General features: G+C 34.1%; 1 protein-coding gene across 2 annotated transcripts in view; it reads right to left on the bottom strand.

The window, feature by feature from the left end:
• Positions 1-976: 976 nt before the first annotated feature.
• LOC129257455 (endothelin-converting enzyme 1-like) overlaps positions 977-22,029 on the bottom strand; it is a 28,881-nt gene continuing 7,828 nt past the window's right edge. For both annotated transcript variants that reach the window (XM_064096811.1, XM_064096812.1), the window contains exons 2-17: positions 21,799-21,973; positions 20,214-20,347; positions 18,798-18,977; positions 18,052-18,180; positions 16,987-17,169; positions 13,996-14,049; positions 12,908-13,072; positions 11,944-12,030; positions 11,379-11,503; positions 9,945-10,167; positions 9,256-9,432; positions 8,660-8,763; positions 8,001-8,111; positions 6,911-7,103; positions 5,661-5,902; positions 977-4,687 (exon numbers count right to left, since the gene is read on the bottom strand). In XM_064096811.1, coding sequence (XP_063952881.1) covers positions 4,588-4,687; positions 5,661-5,902; positions 6,911-7,103; positions 8,001-8,111; positions 8,660-8,763; positions 9,256-9,432; positions 9,945-10,167; positions 11,379-11,503; positions 11,944-12,030; positions 12,908-13,072; positions 13,996-14,049; positions 16,987-17,169; positions 18,052-18,180; positions 18,798-18,977; positions 20,214-20,347; positions 21,799-21,937 — 2,346 coding nt within the window. In that variant the 5' untranslated portion in view covers positions 21,938-21,973 and the 3' untranslated portion in view covers positions 977-4,587. The remainder of the gene's footprint in view (positions 4,688-5,660; positions 5,903-6,910; positions 7,104-8,000; positions 8,112-8,659; positions 8,764-9,255; positions 9,433-9,944; positions 10,168-11,378; positions 11,504-11,943; positions 12,031-12,907; positions 13,073-13,995; positions 14,050-16,986; positions 17,170-18,051; positions 18,181-18,797; positions 18,978-20,213; positions 20,348-21,798; positions 21,974-22,029) is intronic.

Here is a 22,029-nt window from a genome sequence, read left to right as displayed (position 1 = left end):
GAAATATCAAATGGTACTATGTGGAGATACGTACCGATGATGCATTAGCCCAACAAAATGGACATAATTATTTTCCATACGATATTCTATCAAAGTGGAACAATGATCAATTTTAAATTTTGAATTTTAATTTCTTAGTTTCTAAATTCATTCATCAGACAGACTGAAAGTAAACTTTTCATAAAAATTGTGCATTTGTTGTAAAACAAGTCTTAATGAAACGGGACCTAAGAGTAGGATGGAAATTTCAGTTTTGAGAATTTTATACGGGGGGCCACTTGCATTGACGAGTGGATATCATGCGCGACCCAAAAAACGCGTAAAAATTAGCCTTTTTCAAGATAGGGCACGTTACGTATGTAACGTAATAAGGGTGTCAAAAACACTAAAATAATGAAAAAGGGTATCTATTTCGTTCGGAAAGCTACGTGTTTAGGGTCAAATTTGCGAGGGTATAAAAGACTAAAATGTTTTATAAAGGATGTACTTTTTACCCCAACATTCAACATTACATGTTTAGAGTCTGATTTACGCGAGGTGGGCCGTACTAAACCCAATTATGATGTAGGTAATGTAAAAACCAACGTCCGTGAATATAACAATTGAAATATCGCTGTTCTTATTTAGGGGTTCAATTCAGAATACTTGCCAAGGGGTATCGTTTTGCTTCCAATACTTGTTAAGGGTAGGGTTTGACACACGCCAATACTTGTTAAGGGGTGCATTTTCAGAATATGGAAAATACTTGTTTAGGGTGCTTTTCGAGACCCCATGGTCACGCATGGTATCCACTCGTGCCCCCCCCCCCCTCCCCTGGGAGAATTTTCAATCTATCAAACACAGACAAGTATAATGATAATATTAATATGGGTCTGGTCTAATTCAAGTCACTGTGTATACAAGCATTACTCCATGATACAACTGAACTATGTAGAAAAAGTCAAAAATGAAAACAAGATGAAAATCTATCACGGGATATGGTGTTAGACATCCTTTATTTATTCCAAAAGCAACCAAAAAATAATAATATTCACACGATGAGTTGTAACTATGTATTACACTTCATGTTACCAATCATTTTCAATACCAAGGAGAAATGTTGGTCTACATCGCAAATCCCAGCACCTTTCTTGTCTAACGAAATTCATATTCAAAACGATGAAGAAAGAGAAAACAAGACAATTTTAAACAATTCTCTCATTAATAAAACAAGGAATAACTTAAAGCTTATACTTACATGTACAGAAACAAACATCAACAAACTTTTAAAACATAAACTTAAGTACATGAAAACACTGATTTTCATAAAAAATTTAAATTTAAAAAAACCTTGAGTGATACAAGCTTTTCTCATCAGCCTTTCCCCCTTTTCTTTGAGCCACTCAACTCTACTGCACGAAAGTAAGGAAAGACAGAAGACAAGCATCAGAAATATAAAAGTTAGTACTTCTGAGCATGATGACTTGTAGAAAATCTAATTTAAACAAGAATTTCTGATTTATAACAGGTTCATTTTTGTTTCGTCTTATTACAACACAAGAAACAAAAGACTGCAGGCAAGAAAATGGTTTGCAAGTTTTTGCATTTTTGAAAAAAAAGTTACGTGTGTGCCACAAGAAAGGAAACCTGTTCTTAGAGATATTGATGTCACAATCATTAACTATGTTTTGCACATTAATTAATATCAATAGGAGGAATTAAATCTCTTCTTTGATTTAAGATCAAATACTTTGTGGATTGTTTATGCATTGCAAATAAGGAAATACTGAGGCATGTAAGAAATGATTTTTTCAGAAAGCCATGTGAATCTAAACTCAGTCTAATTTGGGGATTAGTGAAAGAAATGTTACAAAGAATACAATAGATATTCCAATAAGCCATCCTTTTCTTACACAAGTTTGTTATTTCTTTTAAAAATCTCAACAGATTTTTTTTTGCACAATTTGGGTTTGACATTGAAATTTTAAACTCTTCTTTTGGGTGACGGTCCCATAAGCTATTTTAAATCCTAAACATATGATACAGAGATCTGTAATCTACATTACATGGAAACTGAAATCTTTGTGACAAATACTGTGACACCTAATAAATACATTAGCTAAGTACTCTATATACATCAGTATCTTAGATTTTAAAAAAATTCTGACTAAAAAGTATTGCCTTGGATACTACCACAAGTTACAATACTTGAAGCACATCTGAAGACTAAGAATGCAAATACAATTTTAAGAAAAAAAACATACATACACTTTAATGTGAAAAGATTGTGCGAACAATAAATTTGTTTCTACATTCTTGATGATTTGCTGAAAATAAATTGAGCTAGCATACAGGTTTTTTGGTACAGGTTAAATAACTACATAATTATTTTCTATGGGCTAATACGGATATTAGAAATCAAGGTATTACCTTAAGGTGTAAACAATTTCCACATCATAAAAATCATTTAAAATAACATTCATTTCATTGTAAAACATGCAGCAAATGTCACTTTTGGAAACATTTAAGGCACAAATTGTAAAATATTTATTCGAGATACCATAAACATAAACTCTTTTTTCATATATTGTAGTACTGTGTCATCAATGCACTCTAAAGTGAAAATCTGGAAGAAAGAACTTATTATATATATAAAAAAAATCTTTATACATTAATATACATGTACATAACATCTTATAATCATATGTAAAGCTTTAATAAATCTTAAAAGTTGCACATATCATTATAGAAAGCATCTCTAAAATAACATAATTTAGACAATTGAATTCAGAAATTATTATTAAATCTTGCCTCAGGTAGTTTATGCACTGGCGTAGATTGAAGATATAAACCTATATTTGGAGAAGGGTAAGGGGGGGGTCTATTGCAACATTCCCCGATTCCCCTCCTCCCACACACACTTGAATAGCATGGCATCACATATCTATAGCCGTTGAGGGGGGGGGGTGGATGGGTGATCTATTACATCATTCCCCCTTCCACACACCTGAAAATGATGGGGGGGAAAAAATGACAACTGGTATTAATTCCATTTTTTAGCATGCTTTTTTCAAATTATCCTCCTGGTACGGTCTACAGAGTTATGACATAATTGGTTGCGTCTGTGCTGTTATATTATAACAGGTTAATTGTAAACTATGGCAAGCAATAAGTGGTAATTAATCAGGATAGAATTTGAGATTGGTGGAGTGTGATATCATCACATTGTTGGCAATATGATAAATAAAGGCACTTCTTTTTTCAAGATATACTGCATATAATAAACATTCTTTTGGTATGTATGGAGAAATAATGTAGATTTAAAAAATAATTTACAATTATATACATAGATAGGAAGTAAAGAGGATAGAGTTCTATTAAAGTTTAAGTTTTTGAACATGATGTTTTAAAAAAAACTGGAGTGAACACCGCACAAAATAAAAATGATATCTATGACTCGTTACAAAACAAAAATAAACTATAATACACACTTGTTTGTGCAATGTTTCATTTTTATTTAGTGAATGAACAATTCACTTTGCATGATTGAATAATTTTCTTAAGTTTTCTAATGATCTCTTTAAAGGGGAAATCCAACCTGGCATCAAGTGGGCCTTAGTAAAAGAAAAAATATAAAGCGAATAAAATTAAACAAGGTTTGGCAATGATCCATCAAAGAATAACAGAATCTTTAAAAGTTTTAATTTTGTGATGTCACGTACGGACAGCTCCTCTATATGTGTGAATGAAATCCATAAAATGCTACTTTCTCATAAAATTGGTAATAATCCTACAAATGCATTCTTTATATGGTGACACGACATTTGCTCCAGCGACAAATACTCTGGGCTTTATTTCGTCTTAGCTTGAGAGTTAGGGATAGGGTTGCAAGAGGATATTATGTTATGTTTAGGGTTAGGTGTAGGTGTAGGTGTAGGGTAGGGTATAGTGTTAAACCCAGGTTTGAAGTAAGTCAATCCAGTATGTGGAATTTACAGCGGAGCAATTGTCGCCGTCATGGAACCCTTCATATCATCACAATATGTAATTCATTATAGGATGAATTTTTTTTAGTCCACATGAACCATTTTAAAATGGGGAATTCATAGAAAGTAAATTGCATACCATATAGGGCAGCAGCTTCCAATGTGACATCACACATTTTTATCCAAAATTCTTAGCTATTTTATTCCTTCATGGATTTCAAGAGAACCTTCATGAATTTGTTTCTCTACTTATTATTTTTCTATTACTAACTTGGTTTCAGGGTGAGCTTCCCCTTTTGATACGCTATACTGTCAGCGGTCTATATTACCCACCATGCATCACAAATATGCGAGCACATACAGCCCGCTAGGCATGGATCTAGCCGGATTAGACACAATAGTTTCAAGTAGCTGACTATTTTGTCTAAAAACATTATGGCCCCTGAAATGGTATTGTGTTCAACCTGGCTAGATGTGCCACTGCAGCCCTCACACAGGAAATGATACTGTCTTGAATTCAACATTCGACTCCTCAAATTTAGGGATAATTATCAACATTATCGATCAATATCGATCATGATACATGAAGAGGATCGCCCAAACTCTCAGGCTTTGTTAAGGTTTACCACACTTGACATGTCTTTTCAGGATGCATAGGTGTCCCGAGAGGACAATGGAAGACATCAGCAAACTCTTGCATGTTGGATACGGCACCATTTACCCTGTAAGATACCAGTCGATAGAAAATTCATTAATTGGTTATAACATATTTTTCATTATATTTACTTATTATATTTGTAAGTATGACTTCTACAAGATAATTCATTTTGACTTCAGGTGGGTGTTTCATGAAAGTTGTCAGCACTGACTAAATTGTCAGTGCTGACAATTTCAGTGAAATCCTTGGTTTTGATTGGCTGAAAGTCACTGGCTCTGACTGTTACTATGGTAACTGTCGGAGAAAGACAACTTGTCAGTGCTGAAAACTTTCATGAAAATTGTATATTTAGTTCAAATATGAAGAAAGAAGGGCTGGTACTCTACCAGCGATAGCTCAGCTGGTAGAGCAGGGGTTTCTGATCCCAGTGACTTAGGTTTGATTCCCACTTGTTTTGCTTTTTGGTAACATAATTATTGTGGTATGAATGTATTGAGCAGTGAATTGGGCGGGATTATATCACCATACTACACTGCTCAGAATGTTACAATATGGGTGAATAGGAACCTGGCAAGATTGGAGTTATTAGGGAGGTGGTGCTATTAAGGCCCCTGGCAAGTGTCTAATAAAGCTGTTCGTAAGTTACGAGTGACTTGAAGGGATTACCGGTGATCCTTTCTTGTGGTAAACAATGCACACAAGATTTCAATTAGTGTTGATTTGGTTCAGAAGAAAGGGTCACCAGTTGTTCGTAAGTTAGCAACAGCTTTATGAAACACCCACCAGGGGGCCGTTTCATAAAGCTGTTCGTAAGTTAAGAGCGACTTTAAGAACGACTGGTGATCCTTTATTGTGGTAAATGGTATATTCATTGGCGATGGTTACGCGCGTAAGAAAGGTTCACCAGTCGTTCTTAAAGTCGCTCTTAACTTACGAACAGCTTTATGAAACACCCACCAGGTTTGTATCTGCTTATAAGTGTGTGTTTTAGTCACACTTTAATCTCTGTGAAACACCCTAGTCCAGAACAATCTTACCTGAATTTTTCAGCTGTATGGGCATCCGTCAAGATGGCCATTTGCCTGTTCTGAGGTGTAGCATAACTACACCACACCTGACCAAAACCAAGGAAGAAGAGATGATCAAGAGATAAACCAAGGTCCTCCATGAACCCCATGGTGTCGTTGTTTGTCTGGTTCCATTCCCGATAGGCCTGGAATGCTAGCTTCAGACCACCATTATCTGCGATGTTTTCAGCTAGTGTAAACACCCCGTCCACCTGCGTTGTGAAAGACGAGTAACAGGTTTATATTACAGCACACCCTTATGCCTCTTCCAAGAAGCTGTTTGTTAGGTTACAAATGATATTCCTAACAACTGGACACCCTAAGACCTGTTTCATGGAGCTGTTTATAAATTTACAAGTGGATTCCTGTTTCATAAAGCTGTTTACAGAGTTACAAGTGATTTACTATCAACTGGGCACCTTGAGACCCGTTTCATGAGGCTGTTTGTAGAGTTACAAGTGATTTTACTAAAAACTGAATACCCTGATGCCTGTTTCATGAAGCTGTTTGTTAGGTTTCAAGTGATTTTACCATCAACTGGGCACCTTGAGGCCTGTTTCATGAGGCTGTAGGAGAGTTACAAGTAATTTTCCTAACAATTGGACACCCTAAGACCGGTTTCATGGAGCTGTTTTATAAAGTCACAGTGATTTTACTATTAATTGGACACCCTGAGGCCTGATTCGTGAAGTTGTTTGTCCTGATTTATCAATGACTAGACACATGATGCCTGTTTCATGAAGCTGTTACTAAAGTTATCTCTGTGACTTTGTCAACATCTGCAATATGAAGCGCCTAAATTTGACTGTAGTGTTTCCTGCAGTATTGCTGAATTTTGTATGCACGCAATTTGATTTCAAATATGGCAAATAACATTCCTTGCACTCGATCAAATTTTGGTTATGAGTGAAGTTATACGCATTTTGTTAATAGACAAAGTCCATCCCAGAAAGGAATGGAAATGATCTAATGGTTATAGAAAAAATAGAGACAGAAATTTAAAAATAAATCCATCAAAAGTAAAATAATTTATTTCATATCAAAAATTAGCATTTGACTTTCTTTATATCACTTTATTGGCTAAAACTTGATACAGTCTTTACTCTATCAACATGAAGGTGGTAACTTGACACCCCAATTCAACAATTTGGGATCCAAATAGATATTTCATATTTGCTCAGTTGGTTTCAAAAGAAAAAGAGAGAGGACTCGATACTCACATGTTTATCTCCAATCTCATAGGCTGAGTACTGGTCTACCATACAATCTGTCTTGGTCTTGTAAGCTAGAGCCGATGCGTTACCCCACCAGTCCCTCAGGTTGCCCTCCTTGTCAAACTCACGACCATGGTTATCAAACCCATGCGAAAGTTCATGACCCATCACCATGCCGATAGCTCCAAAGTTCATTGACCTGCAAACAGACCATCATCATGTTACACACATGCATACATTGGCCATGTGTTGGTTCCTCGAATGGTTCTTCAATTATAACGAGAATGAGATATATCTTTATACCGATATATATATAATGAACTCTGTGACCTTAATAATAATAATAATAGCCAGTTCGTTAATAGCGCATAACACATAGTTAAGCATGTCCCTATGCACTTAGATGAAGCAATAGAAACAAGAATAAACCAAAAAATGAAATTAGGAAGAAGATGAAGAATGTTGGGCACTGAGTTCATTACATGTTGAATGACACTTTTTTTAGAATATTCCTTTGACATAATGTCCTAAAATCCCTTCAATATGCATACACAAACTAAGCTTGAAGTTGAGATCTATAAAACGGTACCTCAAAACGAAAACAGGTCAGACGGATGAATGCCTGAAAAAATAATGCCCCGGCAACCACGTATGGTTGCTGAAGGAATACAAAACAGACATATACGGTTATGAGCAATCGTGAAGCGATGTGTCAGGGTAATATTTGGGGATACTAGAATTAAGTACTTTTATGACTATGATAAAAAAAAAACAGCTTAAGTCTTGTGTAATCACATTATCAAAATCAAATTATTTTTTATTATCAAAGAGTGAAGAATGACCATAATATGGTTGTAAAATAGCAGATAATCGAAAAGCTCTGAAGACGTAACCATGATGGCAAGACGTATCAATTGCCATCATTGGTGCTCATCACAGCTTGTTGATTGTCTGCTACTTTATATCTATATTGTGGTCATTCTTCACTCTTTCATATATAATAATAGCATTAAGAAGAGGCAAATATGAATTCCAAATGTAAGGTTTGTGATCAACTCTCGCTAAGATGATAAGAAGGGCAACCAATACTACTTACATTGGAAGTGATATATCATAAAATGGAGCCTGGAGTATGCCTGCGGGGAAGACTATCTCATTGGAAGTTGACGAGTAGTATGCATTCACTTCACCAGGTCCCATATCCCATCTACATTTCAAAAGATAGGTATCGGGTTTAAATTATTATGATGTGATGTGAAATCTTTACAAATAAACATTTCCCTTTTGAATTCAATATCACACACGTTATAAAAAAATGATAACATGAAACACACAAAAAAATTGTTTGATCTTACTGTTACTGAATTTTTGACTACTCAAATGATAGAAATATTCTCTTCACCTTTTTATGACAACTCTGAAAGCATAAAAAAGAAAGCTTAATGAAAAGAAACCTTATTCTTTCAAAGTTATGGTGACATTTCAAAAACTTAACCTTGGTTGATAGTTGCACGTTGATATTGCTGCTGCCGCTGTCAATATATCATGCATTCACTGGTTTTTACTCTTCTACAATTCATTGCTTTTAAGGACTGAATGTGCACAAGAATTAAGTTTGATCAATATTCAATGTTAAATAAAAAAATCGACATTCCCTATACTCCTCCCATCTGATAGGATAAACAAAAGAAATTTAAGATAGAAAATAGAAATATTACAGAAATACTTAACAGAAATAGACAAAAATTTACTTACTCTGCCTTGTCAACAGGTTCATCAAAATGGTCTCTCATGTATTTCAGAGAAAATTGTCGGATATTCATGGCATTCTCAAATACACTAGAGGCTGTTATATTAACCTGTAGAATATATATACAAGAACAAACATTTCTTAGCATCATGAAAATTGACTTACATCTTTATAGTACTCATCATTTGACTTCCACTCTTACAGTACTTATCTAACTTGACTTGCATCATTATAGTACTCACCTAAATTGATTTACACCATTATAGTACTCATCTATTAAACTTGAATTACATCTTTATAGCTCTCATCTAACTTGAATTACACCCTTATAGTACTCTTCTACCTTATCTTACATCCTTACATCATAAATTGTAATATTTATTGACCAACATGTACAGTAATTACAGAATTGGATTAATATTGTTATAGTTCTCATCTAACTTGACTTACATCCTTATAGTACCCATCTAAACTTGACTTACATCCTTATAGTACTCATCTAACTTGAATTACATCATTACACTACTCACTTGACTTACATCTTTATTGTTCTCAAATAAATTGAATTACATCCTTATTGTACTCATCTAACCATACTTACATCCTTATAGTGTTCATCTAACTTGGCTGTATCTTGAATCCAGCCTGGGAATCCTATCCTATGTTTGATGGCAAGAGCTTTCTCCTCTGCTGTCTGTTTGGTTATATCATCCATCCACGTCACATTGGGTAGGTTTCCTAGAAAGGCATCTCGTACGTAATGGATCAAATCCAGAGTCTGTAATGAGAAAATAGAAAGTACATGATATTTTAAGGTATATATGACCTCTGTAACCTTTGACCTCATGACCCCAAAATGAGATCATGTCATTGTCATTTTGACATTTGACTTTTAAGTATCAAAAGTATCCCTCAAATATGCATACTTAAGATTATGTCATATTCTACCATCATGCAAATCTTTCGTCATGACAAAGCAATCTGCTGCTACAATATTTTGGAGAGCCAAAATGCCCCCCACTAAAAAGACTTAAATTCCCTAAGGACTATTAACATTAATAATAACAGCTTAAACTCACTTAATTTGATAAAACAATAATCGTATGGTGTGTATTTAGAAATGAATTATTAAGTACTGTAATGACGATACTAGGCCAGTAAAAACAAGATCATTAGTAGACTCAAATTATTCATCAAGATTGGTCTACACATCCATAAAAACCTAAAGCCCACAATACATGCTTCACAATAATAAATGATTCTTTCATTAACCATAAATAATCAGCTTACCGCATTCTTGAGTTGTGGAGGGAAGACTTCCCTGACAAAGAGGGCGCCTGTCACAAAGGCAAAGGTGTCATCGGTTCTGTGCAGGCACTTCTTCCACAGAGGAGCCGATGTGTTGGATCCGCTGAAGACACTGCTGTACTCTAGGACAATGTCTTCATAGATCTTAGGAAGGAAACTGAGGGTAGGCCTGACTGCATTCCACGTCAGGTAATCAGCCAGAATTCTGAAAAATGGGAGCGGGGGTGGGGGCGTTCAAAAACTTTTTAGTACCGGTATACCTGAATGTCATGCTGAAGACAGTGCATAATGCACTCAAATGCATGTCATTGATAAATACACAGTACAGCACATCCTGTGAGCGTGCTCTGACCAATACGATGGCACATTATGTACCACATGTACTTAGAAATTCAAGTATGATTATTGGTAATACTTTCATAATCTTTGCTGAATATTACCCAGTAAATTAAGATATAAATGCTGATAGAATTTAATGCAAATACAAAGAGTTAAAGGTCAAGTCCACCACAGAAAAATGTTGATTTGAATAAATAGAGAAAAATAAAAAAAATCAAACTAGCATAACGCTGAAAATTGCATCAAAATCGGATGTAAAATAAGAAAGTTATGGAATTTTAAAGTTTCAATTATTTTTCACAAAACAGTGATGTGCACAACTCGGTGACATGCAAATGAGCCAGTCAATGATGTCCATCACTCACTATTTCTTTTGTTTTTTATTGTTTGAATTATAAATTTTTTCATTTTTTACAGATTTGACAATAAGGACCAACTTGATTGAACGATATAGTATTAAACAATGCTATCTACACATGTTCAGGGAGGAATTAATCATTTTTTCACTTGACAATGATGTGAAAATTATAATATTTCATATTTCATATACATGTAATAAAATACAAAAGAAATAGTGAGTGGATGACGTCATCAGTCTCCTCATTTGCATACCGACCAGGATGTGAATGGAACTGTTTTGTGAAATTAAGCGAAACTTTAAAATGTCATAACTTTCTTATTTTACATCCGATTTTGATGAAATTTTCAGTATTATGCTTTTTGGACTTTTCTCTTTTTATTCATTAACTTTTTGTTGGGGTGGACTTGTCCTTTAAATATTAAGTGCTCCATGAACTCTCAATCAAATTATAACAAAGTCTTAATTCACTCCATCTCAAACCCCCCATATCTAAAAATAGTAAAAAAATACTGCAAAAAAGGGGGAAAAGTTGGCATCCCTGCATAACACAACCCAATAGACAAACTCTCACAAAAAGAGGGAGGTAAACATGGGGGAAATTTTGGTTTGTCTTTCTGTCCAAATAGGGACTGCCTCTTGCAGCCTCTATTACTTAGGGACAATAGGCAATTTTGCAATACAGAAACATTTCACCACGAAGAGTAAGATTGGCCTACCTCTTGTCAGTCTGCATCAAAAGATCATTCAACTTCACAAAATATGACAAGGTAGGCACTAAGATGGTCCGATCAAGAGGTATTGTGGTGGCAAATATCTTATTCAAATAATAGCTCATATTGATCTGCAAAACAAGACATATAAAACCATTTCAAAAATATTGCAATATTGCAATTATTATTGTCATTATGTCTGAAAAAAGGACACTGAGTAAATGGACGAATTTTGGATGAAGAAGAAAGTACATTGATTCTTGACTGAATAAGTTAACATCAATGCCTCTGTCATTGAATATGAAACACTTAATTTCCAAAATTTTCTACTGATTGTTAAGGTGACCTTTCTCCCTGTGTCCCAAATATCAAATCTGATCAAGAACGTGTCATTCACCAGTTTTATCAACTTACTGTGTATTTTTTCAAAAGAAATTTACATTAACATAATGAAAATTAAGGTTGGCCCGCAATTTTTTTTCCTTGAAAATTGAATAAAAAAACAAAATTTGCTGTATTAAACAGGGATTGATCTGGTTACAGTAAACAGATTTATTCATTTTTGGCTTACCCGAGGTATTTTATCAGCAAACTCTCCCACAGTCATTTTATTGTAGGTTTTAGATGGATCTATAACTAGATTCTTAGGCACAAATATCTGTATAGAGAATAAAAATGAAAATAAACACATGACAATGGACATAAAAATATCACACATTGAGGTAAAAGATTATGATGATAAGTAGTAGTTAAACTAATAGCCAAATACAATTTTCTTTACAATGCTATAAGAATAATATAATATCAACAATTAAAATTTATTTTTCCCAATTCCTCTACTGCATTAAAAGCCTATTTATTAAACAAATTGAAATTGACAATATTCCAATTACCAGGGATGCCACTTAGAAAGCCTGAAAAAAAGAGGTTTTCACCAAAATATTATGCATTTTGTCCCACTCAAAATTTGACAATAAAAAAAAAGGTACGCAACGTGAACCACATATTCCCATTACAAATATTTGTCATTTTTCTCAAGGGGGGGGGGGGGGCAGGGTACACTTGTGTATGAACGCCATATTTACATGAAAATTATTGACTATGGCTCTCAAAAGGGGGGCATGGGCCAGATGTGCCCCCCCCCCCTGGATCCGCCACTGCTAGGAACTATGCAGATTTGTTAAAAATTTCAGTTATTTCATCACACCAAAAAAATACATTTAAATGGCAAATGCAGCTAGAAAGAATAAATAAATGAATTGAATTGAAAAAAATTGAAAGGAAGCACAATAATACAAGAAATCTGCACAATCCCTGGTTTTGTACCATGGTACAATTAAAACCTCTTCTTTTAGAATATCATTAGGCAAGAATTTTTTTTTCTAACGCCTAAAAATATACATTTGCTTGGGTCTAAAATGTACATTCAGACATCAGCCTAAAAAGCGGCACCCCTGTACTCATCAAATATGACATTATAATACAATGTAGCAAAAACAAATCATATTTTAAATGCATGTAAATAATTTACTTACTTCACCCAGTTTTGCTTCAAACTCTACTATTTTTCTCATCTTTTCTAGGGCTGGTGCATAATTGGAGTGGTGTGCTATATTCTCTAAGACTATACTTTCGTCATCAGATAGAGAGAGAAGTACCGCTACTTTAGCACCAAGAGAAGCATAGGCTTCCTCATGTGTCTGAAAAAAAAGAACATAATTCTTTTGTTATTTTAGTTTGCATAATCATTGTTTTGATCATTGTTATAATAATGACTCAATCACTGTGTATATTTCATTGTTCATTGTCACTGCACTTATAAATGAAAATGAATAAATACAGTTGAGGCCAGAAGTTTACATACACCCAGGAAATTCAAAGAAATGTTAACACTTGCCAAACATCATGAAATTTACTGTATCTTATAAAATATTTGTGCTATCATGACGTTGATTTCAAACAAATGTGTATGTCATACCCCTTCATCACATTGCTTTATCATCAGGATCTGAAAAATATTTGTATCATTTTCCCCCAAAAAATCTTCATATTTTAGACAAATTAAAAATGAAAACTTGACAAAAACATTTCATATTTGTGCTAGTTACTTCTCAACACAAACATTTCAGATTACACTTTTTTGTTTGTTTAGTGGTGATATATCATGATAGAAAATGTAATATAAATCACAGATTTGATTTTGATCATTGATATATTGCTATAAAAGGATGTTTGAAAATATAATAACAAACAATAGAATTCATTTGGCACGAATATTACTTTTTTTTCTTCAAAGAAAATTCCACCTGAAATATACTTTAATCCCAACGGCATCCCAATCTTGTGAAAGATCTTAATATGCTCTTTCATTTGATACAAAATTCTTCATGGCAGTATTTATATTTTTTGAAGATATAGTGAATTTTACGATGTTTGGCAAGCGAATAAATTTCACTGAATTCCATGGGTGTATGTAAACTTTTGGCCTCAATTGTATGACCCTCACGACAGCCATAATTTTCTCCTTCCCCATTATTTTTTTCCCATTTACACAAACCCTTTCACAACAAAATAACAAAGGTTAGCTTCTCCTTTAATCAAGGAAAGCAAAATCCAATCTTACCGTGTCATTATCAGAATAGAGGTCCATAGGAAAGCCTAATCCATCCTGGAAAAACTGTAGAGAAACAAAAATTATGAAAAACAATGAAGTTAAAAAATAAGAAGAACTGTTTATTAGGTTCAAGTATCTGCTCTGATGTAACACAACAGAGAAACCTAATATAGCAACCAACTATATAGAAGAATCACCTGTCTGAAAAGACCGCAGACTTGTTTCAATTGAATAGGTTTCCGCATTGAAACATGTATTACAGAGAAACAAATATTATGAAAACAATGAAGTTAAAAAATAAGAAGAACTGTTTATTAGGTTCAAGTATCTGCTCTGATGTAACACAACAGAGAAACCTAATATAGCAACCAACTATATAGAAGAATCACCTGTCTGAAAAGACCACAGACTTGTTTCAATTGAATAGGTTTCTGCATTGAAACATGTATTACAGAGAAACAAATATTATGAAAACAATGAAGTTAAAAAATAAGAAGAACTGTTTATTAGGTTCAAGTATCTGCTCTGATGTAACACAACAGAGAAACCTAAAATAGCAACCAACTATATAGAAGAATCACCTGTCTGAAAAGACCACAGACTTGTTTCAATTGATTAGGTTTCTATATTGAAACATGTATTACAGAGAAACAAATATTATGAAAACAATGAAGTTAAAAAATAAGAAGAACTGTTTATTAGGTTCAAGTATCTGCTCTGATGTAACACAACAGAGAAACCTAATATAGCAACCAACTATATAGAAGAATCACCTGTCTGAAAAGACCACAGACTTGTTTCAATTGAATAGGTTTCTGCATTGAAACATGTATTACAGAGAAACAAATATTATGAAAACAATGAAGTTAAAAAATAAGAAGAACTGTTTATTAGGTTCAAGTATCTGCTCTGATGTAACACAACAGAGAAACCTAATATAGCAACCAACTATATACAGGGATGCCAGTCAGTTTTACTCACTGGGCCTGAAAAGAAGCCAGAACACGTTAAAAGCCCATATGTACTGTACAATATAAAGCCTGAAAAAGCCTGAAATTATAAATTGTCAGAGCCTGAAATCAGGCAAAAGCCTGAAGACTGGCATCTCTGTATATAGAAGAATCACCTGTTCATAAAGACCACCAGCCTCATCTCCCTCTGGTGGTCTTTATAAACAGGTTTCACTGTACAGTGTGTCCCAGAAAAAAGAAAAACAAGATTCCATGTCTTTTTCTTTGAAGGAAAACAATTTATCATATTTGATTTACATCATCATACAATTCAATTATTCCTCTATATTTTGATACCTAATATGAGACGAACACTTCACGTACTGATGAGCAAGACAAGTTTAAAATTTTAATGTCAAAATCAGGTTGCACAGAAAAATTGGACAAGACTGGTTCGTGATACAACGACCGTGCTCAGTCGACAATTGGCTCATTAGCATTTCTTTTGTATTCATTGTTAAGTTTCTCTTACTGATCCCTGAAATGAGAGTGGATTCAGATTCACACGTGAATTTCTGTGCATAATGTTTCTGATATGCCTCAATATTTATTGTTTTTAATCTGCCATGCTTGAACGATTTGCTATGCTGTTATTCTCAAATTCACAGACGAGATTCCACTCTTACCATAATCATCAAATTTATAGTAAAACATATTTAATAATTGTGAAATCTATCACTAAAAATGTTTTTTTTGTGGGATGCATTGTACTATTTTACCAAAAGAAAACACTGAATGAAAGGTTGCTTCCAATGCCTCTTTATTTCATATAAAGTATCACAAACCCCCTTCTGTTTCCATGTTAGGATATCATCAACCCTTATAGAATAGAAAATCAAGGTAAACCCTTCCTGAGCCCTGTAACTTAAGGCTTAATGACTGATCATTGAGCTGATTTTTAAAATTGATCATACACAAAAATCAATGCAGTCAATTGGAGAAATCAGCTCCATAATCAATCGCTAAGCTTAAAGTTACAGAGTCCTTTTAGCTAATCAATTATTAATAATAAATTTGATATAAAATTAGAATAATAAATTTGATATGAAATTAGAATCATTTAGAAATACCAGCATCATTTTTTTAATGCTTACAAATAATTGTCAATTTCAATAGCTTTATACTGCTTAATATTTCTTTCTCAATATTTTAGGTCATGGAGTATGAGCAAATGTCTGTTTAATACAAAAAGTTCATATATGATTTATTTTTAATAATCTTATTATTGGGTGGGTGATTTAAGATCGGTGTTGGTGCTTGCTTTGGCTTTAGAAGCAGAATTCATATTGCCTTCCCCAACACCAAAACCTAATCTGAGTTTATAAAAAATACCATTATTGACAGCTTAACACCAAGTGAGATTTGTCTCAGGATCAGTTATAGTGAGTGATTGTATTACCAACTAGCCTTGTATCATAAATTCTAAGAACTTTGCAGAATCCTTCCAGGGAATTTGAATAGAAAGATGATGAAACAAGTCAAAAGCATATATATTTCATAATTATATTTTCTCAAAATAAAAAAAAATGTTTTAATCAGTGTTTTTGTTCTTTTTTTTTTTTTTTTACAGAAAACACATTTTTAGAAATACAGCACCATTTTCTAGCACTGACCAAAACATTTCACAGGCAAAGGGGTGTGATTGGAAGCTGATATGGTTAAAAATGAAATTGATTTTGGCAAAATTTTTACATCTTTATATTTTGTAGGTATTTGTGTATTTATGGGGGAAATTTGATGAATTATATGAGAATACTGTGTTTGATATAGTTGAATTTATGAAAAGCATTCGGTGATACGATCCATTACTATTCATTTTAAACAGTACACCAACACCAAAACGTCAAACTTCAATTTAGAGGCCGTCATACCTGATGTTCTGGCCTGTGTATGCTGTTGAGGGTATGGCCAATTATTTTCTCATATAATATTAAAAAAAAAAAACATCTAGGTGTGATTGTCCCTTAAACAGTAAATATAAACTACTTACATGGATGGTCCTGACAGTTGAATTCTTCTCATCGGGGGACACACTCATATCAAAGAGAGGGGAGCCATCTGTAAGATGTATAGCAGTCAAATCTTGGGTGAGATCAAACAAGCTCTCATCCCAGTCAACAATACCAGGTGTGTTCTTTGGTAAAAGGCTCCAACCACCAAGCTTGTTCAGTAGCTATTACATGGAGATAAGAATGATATCATTTCACAGTGTCAATTCTCCTAACCTATCTCCATACTTATCATATCTCTATCCTAGAAGGAATGGTAACAATTATCCACTTTGATTTTTAAACCTATTCTCCCAAAACTAATGCACACTTCAGTTTAGCACCCATTTCACAGAGAGCAAGTCTGCTGAAGGCCACTAAGAGAAAATGAAACTTTCATGAACTTTCAGTGGTCTCTGAGGTCTTACACGATTTCAGTGTTCTTTGTTTAGTCTTTCCATGATATTTCCACAGTCTCCAAAATTTTTTGCAAAGATCACCAAAAGACTCATGATAGATACCTGAAAGATCATCGAAAGACTGCCAAAAGTTAATATTTGCTGCATAAAAGAACTCTGAAAGACAAATGAAGTACCGACACTACTGAAAGACCATTGAAAGTTCACTGTAGGAATAGTCTAAGTTTAGCAAGACAAGAAGAATCAATCAGTCTTTCGAGTCCTTTCAGGAGACTTTCAGAGCCTGGCTATTATAAGTGAACCTGATGACGGACAGTCAAGCTACTGGAACATCAAGATGCCACTGCTCACATACTCGTCGCCACTCATTTTCTTATCACTGCCAGGATTCTTAATTCATCTCAACTCATCTCCCACTCATGGCCACCAGGGTTTCTCATCATCTCATCCACGTCATCAATCTTATGAATTTTATCTGGTTTCAAGAAAGATACTTTTCACTCGGCAATCTGATCTTTCTCTTCCTTGCCTCTCAGTTTTCATCTCTATCTCTGTAACATCCAACAGTCCTTTTCAGGACTAACAACACAGTGAACTGTAAACCTCTCCCATGTTATCTGTACCACCCTGCAAACCTTCTAAGATTACCTGTTTTAATGGTGTTGAACCTGCTTCTTCAATGGCAGTTTCATTCATACAAGCTTGGTAATAATCTTTGGCTTTCCTCAGTGCTTCGCTGTCATCTCCATTGTAATTGTACCCATCTTTAGAAAATAGCTGTATTAAACAGAATAATAAAAGGTGAAGTTTATTAACAGTACCAAGCTTTCGATCTGCATGTTCACTAGTCTACTGCCACAAACAGATCATGTAAGCTTCCCATTTTGAAACAGTGCATACACACATCAAAGAGCTCTTTGTCATTGCTTGTGAATAAGAATTTGAAAACTCATACTGGCATATCTATGCAAGGTTTCTTGAAAAAAAAGGCCTACCCATTGCAGGCATATTTATACACCAATGTAAAAATTTACATCATGTAGTTTAGCATGAACTTTTATATTAATACATATTGGGTTTAGCTTTATCAATAAGCAAAAAAAAAAGTTTGATTGCCATCAACTTTAATTTTTTATATTCAATTTTTAAAAATGGGCTTACTGACCTAGACTTTCATAACATTTTTCATTTAATTTCACTATTTCTTATAGAAAAGAAAAATGGCATGGTCTTTGCAACCCGCAATCTCTATTTCACTTTTATCATGCCCTGTGCATGGGTGTTTGATATGCGAGGAGTTTTTCATCGCATATATACACAACAAAAACGCATATATCCAACCAACCCTGATTTTTACCTATGTTACTGGAAAGAAACATTTTTGAAGGCCTTACCTTGAAGAGTAAATCATTATTCTTGTTGTATAATTCCCTGAATCTTCCCCATTTAGAGTAACCTTGTGGTACTTTCACATTGGCAATCCAGTTACCACATGAGTACTCATAGAAATCTTGACACGGGTCCGCACTAGTATTCATAGCGCTCTCCACTGAATCACACACTGGGCATTTCTTCTGTAAATATAAAAAATCAAATATTAAAAGCAAAGTCAACCTATATTGCTTGTTGTATCCCATGTTTATGGAAGTTATAATAATAACAACAGTAATAATATTCCACTTTTATATCCATGTAGGTCTTATCACACCGACACAACATCTCTAAGATTTTACAGATGCAGTACTTATTATTGGATTCTGGCATTCCTGCATAATGATGTATACAAAATCTCCACTCCGAGAAGGAGTATTCTATCAGCAAGACATTCTAAATCAATAACATTGACATTTGCATTCTACCAGGAACCCATTAACATCTCGGTGGCGAGTGCAACATTTGGCTTATAATGAATTAATGCCTTGCCAAAAGATGCTAGTGCTGTGGTGAGATTCAAACTGAATGAGCACAAGATATCACTTCAGACAATGCAAAATTTAGATTGCACCAAATTTCAATACTTATTGAAAGGAGAATCTTTTGGGCAACCATGGATAATTCCCCCATTAATGTCATGGAGAATATTAGGACCATGTATGAGGGTATGACACTGGGTGATTTCAAGTCCAGTGTTGACCTTTTGGTGTTGGTGTTAGGTCAATTTTAACACGGTTATAACACCAAACATAAAATGGAGATGGTCCTGAAAAGTCACTCACTAGTTGTTGAGATGTAAATAGTGTGATCTGGATCAGTTTTACAAACTCCGAGTAGGTTTTGGAGCTAGGGGAACCAATCCAAATTCCAACACCGACACCAACACCAACACCAACACCGGACTTGAAATCACCCACTATGACTGCAATATTTATGTATCTAACCATAATGTCAAAATTGAATGTTTTGTACATAAATTGCACAATGGATAGTTTCTCTTGGACTGGAAGCCTATAGTCTGCATCACAGATAAACTTTTGGATTTTAGCGCAAAATCTTTCCTTTTCCTTCATTTGCCTCAATTTCAATAAAATCATTTGAAACGCAGACATATTTTTTGTTAATGCTGCAGGGGAAAAAAAATCTTTACTTTTTATTAACTAATTGCATGGAAAGTAATTTTTAACTTTACGAGCGACTCAATGAAACAACATCATGAATAGACAGAGACAAACATAGATCAATTCCTAACCACTAAGTCAAGTGAAATCATGTACATGTAAGAATAATTCATACAGGAATTATGAGGGATAGCAAATTTTGAAATACTAATAATTAAGAATTTTAAAAATAATTAAAGCAGAAGAGTATTATACCTCATATTGCCTGGATGTGAGAGCAATTATGCAGATGGCGATTATGACTAGAAGAATGAAAGCCACAAGCGTCATGATGGCCAAAGAGCGATCCTGCTTCTTCTCTCTTGCAACAGCATGCCTTAAAGCAGGTCCTATTCATGAAAAAGTAATGATAGTAATGATGATGATGCTAGAGATAATAATGATGATGATAATAATAATCATAATGTATAAAAACGTAAGACACAAAGAGATTTAACAACTAAATTGGAAGGTTTTGAACAATTTTTTGTTCTAAGATTCAAGAAAGATACTGGGTTTTTATGCCTTTAGGGGTGTTTCACAAAGATTTTTTAAGTATGGCTTAGAGTCAAGTTGCATGCATTATAAAAGGCATGACCACATTGGTCAGATCATGCCAAGAGGACGCACACTACAACACATTAATCAACAAGACTGTATATATGCATTGGTATAAATTAAGTGTAACTTTCAGTCATATTTAAATCTTTGTAAAACACCCCCATGAAGGATACTCCACAAGATGGACCGTGTGTGAGCAAAGGATCCCCCAAAAGCAATTTAAAAAAAAAAAGTTATTTAAACTTTGGGACTTACAAGAGACAAGAGAACCAGACGTTCAGCAGTATAGAAACCATTAGGGTATGTAATAATTGATAAAGGATGGTATTGGGCATTTACACATGCGGATCCAGGGTCTGAATTCTTTGTCTGAAAAATTTGACAAGCAAAAAAAAATAAAATGTAATCACTCATTAACAAATTTTATTATGGGGTGCACCATTATATTTTCAAATTTTATGGGTATGCCTTCGCACCCCCAAGATATATGACCATGTTCTCATGTATAATATGGAGGGGAGATTGTGAGTTTCTCACACATTGCTATTGATATTATTTTAGATGGTCTCTTCTTAAAGATGATAAACAATTGTTAGAATTATATCAAACAAGCAAAAAAAAATGATTGTTCATTTAATAGGTGTAGTAAATGGTATACTGGTCAGAAGGAATTTCTTGCATACTCGAGCACATTATCAGGGTAGCCATACAAAAGCCAGGGTAATCTATACAAACATTGCATTAAGCATTAAATTAATGTTGCATATAATTAATAATAATAATAATATAGGTATATTCACCCAGGGAAGCCACTTCAGTTCTGAAAACTGTTCTCCCAGGGGGCCCTGCTATTATTATTAACCCGGCTTTAGCTGGGCTGCCTAGGCGCTCAAAGCATTCAAGGAATTTCTTCCTACCAGGTACCCATTCACCTCACCTGGGTTGAGTGCAGCACAGTGTTGATAAATTTCCTGCTGAAGGAAATTACGCCATGGCTGGGATTCGAACCCACGACCCTCTGCTTCAAAGTCGGAAGACTAATTCACTGGGCCACAACGCTCCACTAATAATTATAATAATAATTATTATTATTATTATATCATTATAATCATAATCATCATCATCATCCTCACTATTATTATCTAAAAATAATCAAGTTGATTACAAAAAAAGTTCAAAAATAAAAGACCATGACCTCTTTCTCGGTTCAATAAAAAGAAGAGGAAGAAAAATAGCTTACTGAGATAATAATCATCTTCCTGGTCCACAGTCTGACTCAGGAACGGCTGATCCACATCCTCGTCCATATTTATTTTCATGGTGATAAGATTGTTGTTCTTCCACCCAATTTGTCCACCAATCTTTTTCCATCTTGCCATTAGAATGACGACTGCCGACTATCAATGTCACTGGCCCTGAAAATACATAACACTATATCATGTCCAATTCACTCCATTTTATTTACTCAACC

This window comes from Lytechinus pictus, chromosome 3, assembly GCF_037042905.1.
Source record: "Lytechinus pictus isolate F3 Inbred chromosome 3, Lp3.0, whole genome shotgun sequence".
Taxonomy (NCBI): domain Eukaryota; kingdom Metazoa; phylum Echinodermata; class Echinoidea; order Temnopleuroida; family Toxopneustidae; genus Lytechinus; species Lytechinus pictus.
This window is presented reverse-complemented; position numbering and strand designations above follow the sequence as displayed.